General features: G+C 44.2%; 1 protein-coding gene across 2 annotated transcripts in view; it reads left to right on the top strand.

The window, feature by feature from the left end:
- The first annotated feature begins 1,938 nt into the window (after nucleotides 1-1,938).
- ATP2A2 (ATPase sarcoplasmic/endoplasmic reticulum Ca2+ transporting 2) overlaps nucleotides 1,939-9,043 on the top strand; it is a 44,707-nt gene continuing 37,602 nt past the window's right edge. For both annotated transcript variants that reach the window (XR_014684331.1, XM_084491403.1), the window contains exons 1-3: nucleotides 1,939-2,167; nucleotides 3,228-3,245; nucleotides 3,336-3,418. Coding sequence is in view for 1 of the 2 variants with exons in the window: in XM_084491403.1 (XP_084347529.1) it covers nucleotides 2,050-2,167; nucleotides 3,228-3,245; nucleotides 3,336-3,418 (219 nt within the window). In the remaining variant the exon portion in view is untranslated. The remainder of the gene's footprint in view (nucleotides 2,168-3,227; nucleotides 3,246-3,335; nucleotides 3,419-9,043) is intronic.

Here is a 9,043-nt window from a genome sequence, read left to right as displayed (position 1 = left end):
TTAGAATGTCATCATTTAATATTGGCTGTCCCCTCTCCTCACTTCTCGTGCCAATACAGAGGTAAGATTAAGAGATTTTCCTTCCAGATCAGCCAGTTCCTCATAGCACGATACTGTGGGTGGTTTTTAACACTGGTGGATATGCAGATTGTATGTAGGATCTGCATTTATGTAAGCCAGGACACATGTACAGATCAGCTTTTGTGGTTGCACACGCATACACAGGAGCGTTCGTTGGAACTGAGTGCTTTTAAGGGAAGGTATTTATATTGTGTCCTGTATTGTTTGCTGCGTGTTATGTATAGCTGGTGTCACTAGTGGCGGTCAGTGCTGATCCCTCTAACAGCTTGTGTTGTGTTCCCTGAAGTTTCTGTGAATTGTTGGGGAGGATGGCTAAATCAGTCAGTTTTCTGTATTCTATATTAGTTTTTCAGTCTGTGTCACTTACCGAGATACTGCGCTGCGGAAGGCTGGTATCTCACACCACACACGCTGCTGAAATCACACCGTGCAGTTTCTACCTCCTCATGTTATCTCGGTGCAAGCCGGGGCTGAGTGTGCGTGTTACGGTTATGCTGGCGGGGCAGGGTGCGACGGTTGGAATGGGAACTGGGGAAGGCTGGAATGGGAACTGGGGAAGTCTCGTGGGAGGCACTGCTCTGTCAGCACAGGCCCCGTCACAGCTGGGGCACGATCTTTGGGGCACAAACCCCTCAGTGCATGCACGCTGGCACACAACTCGTGATTTTTTTCCCTCCTCGGGTGGATTCAAGGCTGGACGAGGCTCCTGTCACCACAGAAGCGGAGACAGTCCCACTCCCCCCTTTGGGTACTTGACGATCCTATCACGACACAAACAAGGGCAACCCCACACGCGGCTCCAGTCACGACAGGCCGCTGCGCTGAGACACCCATCGCCTCATCCCTCCTGACGGGGCTGCACCCCGCGCCCCCTCAACCACCATATCGAGACCGCACCATGAGGCGGCTGCCACCGGGAGCCGGACCAGCTCGCCCCCCACCCTTGGGCCTCATCCCCCGGCAGGGCGGAAGCTCTCCCGCCGCCGCATGAAGCCTGCAGCGCCCGCCTCCTCCTCCTCCTCCTCCTCCTCCTCCTCCTCCCCCGGGCGGAGGGCGGCCGCCCCGCGTTGCGCAGGACCGCGCCAGGCACCGCCACCGCCACCGCCATCGCCTCAGCGGCCCCCGGGCGGGGCCGCTCCATCCCCCGCCCCGCTCCGCTCGCCCCGCCAATGAGCGGCGTCCACATGCCGCGGCGGCGAGTGGGGCCCCGGGCGGCCCAGCTCCCGTAAGTTACATTAGAGCAGCAGCCGCCGCCGCCGCCGGTGCGCCACGGAACATCGCGGGGGGGAGGGAAGGAGGGGGTTGAACGAGCCCGCAGCCCTGACGGCGGCCTTGGGAGCGTGTGTGTGAGGGGGGCGTAGCGACCCTCACCCGGCTGGGAGGGAGGCAGCGGGGCGGCTGCGCCTTTTTTTTTTTTTTTTTTTTTTGTGTGTGTGTGTGTCCCCCCTCCCCTCCCCTCTCCTTCCCCGCCTCTCCGAGCCGTTATCGCCGGCCGCGGGGGCGGCTCGGAGCTCGGCGAGGCGAAAGGCGAGGCGGCGAGGCCAACCGGCCGCGCTCTGCCCCGCGCCCCTCAGGCCGCAGCGGCTCTCCTCAGCCAGGCTTCGGGGGTGCCCGAAGCCCCGCTCGGCTCCCTCAGAGGGCGTGTGGGGTGGGAGGGGGGGCGGGGGCTTTTTTTTTTTTTTTTTTTCATCGGGTTTTTCCCCCCCCTCTCCTTTTTTAAATTTTTTTTTTTTTTTAACGTCCCCTCCTGCCTCCTTCGGGAAGAGAGAGGCGGTGAGGTGGGCTCGGGGGCTCTCCTGTGGTGCGGGAGGGGGTCTATGGTGATAGCACGGGGGCGGTGGGGGACAGAGCCAGGCGCTGAGGGGGCTCGCCGCTGCGCCCGCCGCTGACGAGGAGGAGGAGGGAGAAGAAGAAGAAGAAGAAGAAGCAGAAAAAGCCAGGCACCATTTGCTGCTCCTTGCCCCAGCCATGGAGAACGCACACACAAAGACTGTGGAGGAAGTTTTGGCTTATTTCGGGGTCAACGAAAGCACCGGGCTCAGCCTGGAGCAAGTCAAGAAGCTGAAGGAGAAATGGGGCTCCAACGGTAGGTGAACCGGCCCCCTCAGCCGCGGGGATGCTGTCGCTGGCATTCGTCTTTTCTCCCTCCGCTCCCTTTTTTTTTTTTTCTCTCCACTCTTTTCTCTTCCGCTCATCGTTCTCGGGGCCCGGCTTCAAGGCCTGACGTGTATGTATTTGCAAAGCCGGCATCTCTTACAGGACCCGGAATAGGAGCGAGGGAGAGAAGATGGCTGACTTGAACTCCACCTCGTGGGTTTCTTTCATACCCCGAGCTCGCAGGGCTGCTTTGGGAAGGAGGATGTCACCTCCGTTTCCTTTCACCTTAACGGTGGGAAATCTTCTTCCATTCTGAAATGAAACACCGTGGGGTTTTTTGTCCGTCTTGACCTTCATTTTTCTATGCTTTCCGATACCTTTCTGTCCCTCATTTTACATTCTTCTCCGGAGTCGGGACACAAAATTCGTCAGATAGGGCGATTTAAAAAAAAAATCTTCATTATTTGTCCTTACTAGTCCCTTTTGAACTATGATGGCATTGTGTAAAAATGAAAAGCTGTGAGAAAATTATGTGTATTTCTTTTTATTAGCTTTAACTCCCCTTTTATGCCTCTCGTATTGCTAAATGTAGTTGTGGGGAAATAAAGAGAGAGCAGAAATGAGAAAATCCTGAAATGGAGAAAAGCACTTGAAATATTTTGAACCAAGTTCCTTCTTTTATTTTTTTAAATGGTTGTGGAGGAAAATCCGTGTCAGAAAGCATTTGGAAAGCATTTTAAGCCTTTGACCCTTTGTATGCAGCAACAGCAGAAGTCACACAGCTGGCTGGAGTGATGACTTGGCTGAATTTACAACCCTTAGCAGCTCCCAGCTAACCTGTATGTGTCTTAAAATGCAAGACTAGCAGGCCTATTCAGTTCTTACAATGAAAAGAGCTGCTTTAATGGCTCTTAAGGTATGGCTCTCAAACCCAACTGAGTTGAGTGTACGATGCAGAAGCAGTATCTGGTGGATGCCTTATAATGCTCTAATGTTTCTTCAATGATTTCTTCTCTTTGACATGCTTCCTGAAAAAATCTGACTGACAGAATTACCAGCTGAGGAAGGTAAGCATTTTTTCTTGAAATTTTCTAGTTCTTGTCAATAGTTCATCCTTTTTTATATTCATGACTAAATGTCATCTTTACACATTGCAGGAAAAACCTTACTCGAGCTTGTGATTGAACAATTTGAAGACTTACTAGTTAGAATTTTGTTGCTGGCAGCTTGCATATCTTTCGTAAGTATGAATTGTTCTTATTTCATTGGCTTGTATATTGCAGACTCAGAAATGACGTATGTTCCAACATATAGGAGCTGTACACCCTTCTCTTTCTTCAAGAGGTAGAAGTATAAGATGCTTAGTCAATTGCTCTCTCTTAAATTGGTTGCCTTGTGAATGAATTTTTTTTCCTATGCTAAAGAAGAAAGTTTTGGGGAGTCTTTCACTGCATGAGTCAGAAGTACGTAACTATGCTAGGCAGGTATTTTAAAAGTACTTCTTATTCAACCCCGCTTGCTTATTTGAAGTGGGATTTCCCAATGCTTTTGTTGGCTTTGAAAACTAACCTTGAGTAAGTGTTTAACTGGTCATCCTTCTTGCCTTTGAGTTAATTGTTATCAAGCTCAATGTATAATCACTGCAAGACATTTTTGGACGCAGTGCAGACTGTAAATAGAATTTACATGGCGAATATTCCAGTTGCCTTCCCTTCCTGATAATAGCAAGGTGACAGTTGTTGCTTTTGACAGTGACAAGAATGATGACGGCTGTGATGGCACCATTGTTGACCAAATTTGGTAACTGACCTTTGGATAGTCTAGTCATAAAATGAACATCTTGCTTTGCGTACAGGATTAAAAGAACAAGAATGAAATTTAATTTTTTTTAAAAAGCACGTTTAGTTGGTCATCTTATGCAATATGTAAAGTGTATGCGTTTACAGAAAAAATAGAAATCTGAACAAAGTTTTAAGTCTAGAAGGAAGATGAGAGCTATGCATCTTAGGGAGCTGGATGACAGGAAAAAAAAGTGCAGAATATTAAATTGTTTCAGTAGAAGTAAAAGTTTATAGTAGACTTTGCCCTCCAGTTGTAATTAACTACTTGGGAAAAAAAAAGCTGCAGCTGTTAGGGGGTGTGGAAATTGTGACTCTAGCTAAGGGCAAGGTAATTAGATGGGCAGAGGAGAAACTGTTCTGTAATGGGGGAGGATGTGGAGTTGGGGGAAGGGTTGACCTGTTGTGGCTGCTGCCGCATGCTGTGGTGCTGATCCTTGACCAAGGGAAGTTTTATCTATCCCCACACCAACACCTTTCAAAATGCGCTGGGTTTTGGTATGTATATACCGTTACCAGCTGAGCAGTGGTTGGTGGCATTGATCTTGGCTGTGGACACAGAGGTGCTTTACTCACTCTTCTGTTTCCTGGGGAGGAAATTGGGCTGCCCATAGCAATTTGAATAAACAGGTCATTCAGAAGCCTTTTTTCCTCTTCTCTTTCTCATTTTCTTTCCCCAGAGGATGGAAAGGGGATGAAATAAATGACAGTACAGAATATTGTTAGCCTTTCCTTCCAACATATATTTTGTTTTTATTGTAACCAAGTGACAAAACCAACTTCACCAAACTTAAAAGATTTAATTACCGAATGAGTATTCAGTACAGTACTAGACTGACAGCAGTCATATAATATGCACTGCCAAGCACGCTTTGCAAACTTTATTAGTAACTGGATTCAATTTCTCTTTTTCAGTATGCTTAATTTTCCTGCCTAATTAAGGGGAGACTGTAGTCAAAAGGAGCATAGGGTAGATCTGGGTTCTCTGCTTTTGTGAAACTGGCATGGTGTATGACCTTGGGCTACTGCTCTTCCTTTTCTCTGTCTCCTATTTAAGAGTTATGGCTACCTGCTGTAGGATTATTTTGGGAATAGCAGGGATTTTCCTTCTAATGAAATGTAAAGGAAAAAACTTGATACATTTTATTTCTGCACTTTAAAAGCACTCCTCCTTTGTGTTAGTTTCTGGCTTTTTCCCTGTTCAGAATGTGATCGTGCATTGTCTGATTTTATTTTGTTTTGACACTTCTTCATGAAAGCATATTAGAGACTTTGGTAGTGGCTGCAAGGAACTGTTGAATGTGTTCATAGATTGTATTGCTGTAAAATTGAGTGGAATTAATATCAACTAAATTCTAGTGCTCCTGAAAATGTTTGAAGAGTGTGTGTAGCTGTGTTAAGCATGTGGACAGTAGTTTATACATGAGAGAACTTGAAAAATACTACATTAAATACTGGAGTCGTACGTGAAGTTGAGACTAATAAATTATGCTAAGTCATTCTTATGGTAGAACAACTTAATACTAGAAGTTAACTTAAATGCATGTATTATGCTGTCTTTTGCAAGCCTTAAGAATTCAGTCTTGCCATTTGTACTGTTGGAAAGCATGCAAAACTTCCTGTACCTTAGAGATCCTGAAATGGATAATTAAACTTAAAATGGAGTCAACTAAATTTGTGTTGCTTTAGGATATTGAGTAATACCACTGAGAACTGCTCTTCCATCTAATAAGACTTTGCCTTTCTTGCGGGCAGTGTCAGACCACTCAGACTTATGTGTGGGACGGATGTGTGCATTCACACTTCAGTTCAGTGACTACTTCTTCCTATATTTTATTGTTTGATAGACACTACAGTACTCAGGTAGGGTGTTGGATAGTGTACCAGCAGAAGGAAGACTGGATAATGGCTCTGGGTTGAAATAACTTCCAGCTGAAGACTTACAGACCTGGTGTACTTATAGACCTGGTGTATATCCAAAAGGGAGTTTCTGTGGAAACTCAGACAGACCCAACACAGATGCTTAAATGCTCCAGCTCAGACGGACCCAACACAGATGCTTAAATGAATTGTTTACTTTGCATGACAATGGGGGAAAATGGCTTAACGAGCTTGGGTTTAAGAATGAATGACCCCCAGATCTTGCTAAGTCTTTGAATTACTAGTGGGAGGGCCAACAATTGAAATTAGGCATGAGTATAGGATTGACTTTATTTTTAAGCTTTGCATGTGTCACTAAAACTTGCTAGAATTTGAGCTGTTGAGTTTACTGAAGATCAGATGGAGAATGTACTTCACCATGCTAGTGGCAGCCAGTTGGCACTGTGTGCTTGCAGGAAAGGCATGGGTGCTGTTAGGGCAGTGAAAGTAGTGGAGTTCTTCATTGTCAGTTTGAAGAAACCATTGAACTTGAAGGTTCAGGTCTAAGAGATGTAACCTGAAGGTATGTTAGGGTACTAGTTTGTATCATGGAAACTTCTGGTAATTGTGTTGTGGTCTTAAATTGTATTAGATTTTTACTATTATGATTGATGGCACAGAAAAAAGTCTTTAACATCGAGATCTGCATTCAGCTACATTTTTGTGTAGCAACATCACCTATTACATACCATAATATTCTGTGTTCAGAGTGCCTTTTGTGTCCTCTACTCCCACAAGCCCTGTCAGGTATGTGTCAGTAAAATAAATCAGACTAACAGCTGAATCCTTGTCACCCTAGCTGATCGCGGGGGTCATATGCTGCCTGTTGCCTTGGCTGTAGATACCGTGTGCTACATTCCAAGTCGGAACTGCTGTTACAGATGTGCCAAGTTAGTAACAGCTTCAATTCTTACACTGTTGTTTCTCCAATATTTTTACTGGCCTTAAGTATGGTTTTTGAAGAGAAACGATGTCATTTCTGATTTGAAGTAAATGGATCTACATGCGCACTCAGATCTTGTCTCAGTGTTTTGTCGGACACGGTGAAGCTTTTACAGAGGTAACTAGTGAAATGCATCTCAGTGGTTCAGGGGCTTTGGTAGCTTGATTTTCTAGGTGTAAGTAAGAGGATGTTCAATTTACCATGAAATCCAGCTTTTAATCCTTGCTACGTCGATAACATGCACTAAAATCTACAGTATTTACATTAAAAATAAGCTTGCTTTGCTGTATAAATCACTTCAACAAGTTGTAAAATGCTACTTGTGCCCCAGATTGGGAATAATGCTTTGAAGAATGTGATGTGTGCTTAACTGTACAGTCCTATCTTTGCATCACATTTCTACTGAGTTTTCTTCTACAAGATGAAGTATGTGCTTGTAAAAGCTTGTATTTTAAAGTTAAAACTTCAGCATCCTGAGAGCACTCCTCTTTGGTTCAATTACTTCTGTAATGCGTGGACTAACTTAAAAGTAAATGTTCTGGGTCTCTTTCTGCTAGTGGATGTGTGTGTTTAGATGAAAACAATATATTGTGATTTAGGCTGGAGATGTTGGTTATATCCTGGAAATTAGCATTAAAATATAGGCTCATCTGTGTTAAAAGGTGAACAAAGCCGCTGGTGAAGGGAGTTAGATGTGCCAGTAAAATGTTGCAGGCTTTGCCCTGGGATCACCCCAGAGCTACCTGGTAAGGTCAGGAGCTGTATGTGACATGAGATAAGGGCTGCTGAAGTACATTACATTGGCATGCTTTTAGCCAAACTCAGATTACTCAATAGGACCCGAGACACCAAATGATAGGTGGGGTGACAAAGGAGTAGGAAGCAATTGTGATTCCATTTTAATTTGTATAAATTAAACTATAAGTACTATGTATCTTTATTGTCCCTGGTTTTGCTACAGTAATCACAGGAATGTACTTGATTTAGAAGTATGGAGTAGCAAAACTATTGGATATTTATGATCTGCTAACCCAATAAAATTCTTGATTCCTTACCAATAATTCTGGCCAAGATTTTTTTTTTTCTTGTGTAGCAATTAAAAATAAAATCTGTTAGCAAATTGGGGATTATTTCCTGGTCTTCAGGGTAACTGTCAAGTAACTAGAACAAGTATCAGGACTGCTAAAAAAGCTTGTATCTGCTTAAAATTAAGCAAATTTGTATTGAGAAGAAAAATAATTTAAAAGATTTGTGAGCAATAGTAGCTAGTACTCTGTCCAAAACATTCTGAATCCTAACTTAGTGTCCTGTGAGAAGAGGGCTCTCTTAAAGGCTTGCTGTAGTTCTACATGACTAGCTTTAATTAGTCTAAAACTTTTTTTGTCAGGATGAGGTCTTAATCTGCCTGCTTGCTTCAAAGTTTCCATTGTCAAAATGAAAAACAAACAAAAAAAAGCCTTGTTAGGTTGCTGACAACAAACTGTTTGCTTTTCCTCTGGTAGTAGGTACAGCCTGCCGGGCAACAGAATTTTATCTTGAAACTTTCATTCTTCATTTTATTCTTTCTGTTACTTAATGACAAATGGACACGTGAGGCAGTTTGCCACCATAACTTAACTTCACAATCCACAGATATTAATTTGTAGAAATGCAAAAGGCTGTAAGGACGCTTCTGTTCTTGCAGCTGTATTGATCAGTAGTCTGCCTCATTGTTGGCTGACTTCTGCATTGTACTTCTGACCCCCTTTCTTTAAATAACCACAAAAACTAAGTGCAGTTTGCCTGTTGTTGCATGTTTTTGGACTTAGTATCCTGCAGGTCCACCCCATTATGCTCTGGATAAAGTAGGCTTCTGTAAGCCATGTATAGCAACGCTAAATCAGATGTGCTGAATGAAAGTTGTCCTCAAAGCTGCTTGTGTGGGCTGTTGGTATGGGACTGGTAGGTCTTGCTAGTGATTTCCCTTATGCTGTCAGGCTTCTGTTTCCCCTGAGCAATTATTTTATCTTTTTCTTGCTTTTTAAAACTTAAATGATAGTTTTTCCTACTGACCTGAACAGTACATTGGGGACCAATGATGTGGTAATTAAGCTTCTCTATGTGTGAGTTGAAGTGGTTAAAATATAGTGGGGCCCTTCTGAGTAGTAGCCAAAGATCTTTCATG

The sequence above is a fragment of the Aythya ferina genome, assembly GCF_964211825.1.
Source record: "Aythya ferina genome assembly, chromosome: 17".
Classification (NCBI taxonomy): Eukaryota; Metazoa; Chordata; class Aves; order Anseriformes; family Anatidae; genus Aythya; species Aythya ferina.
Note: the sequence above shows the minus strand (reverse complement) of the source record. Positions and strands in the feature narration are given on the sequence as shown.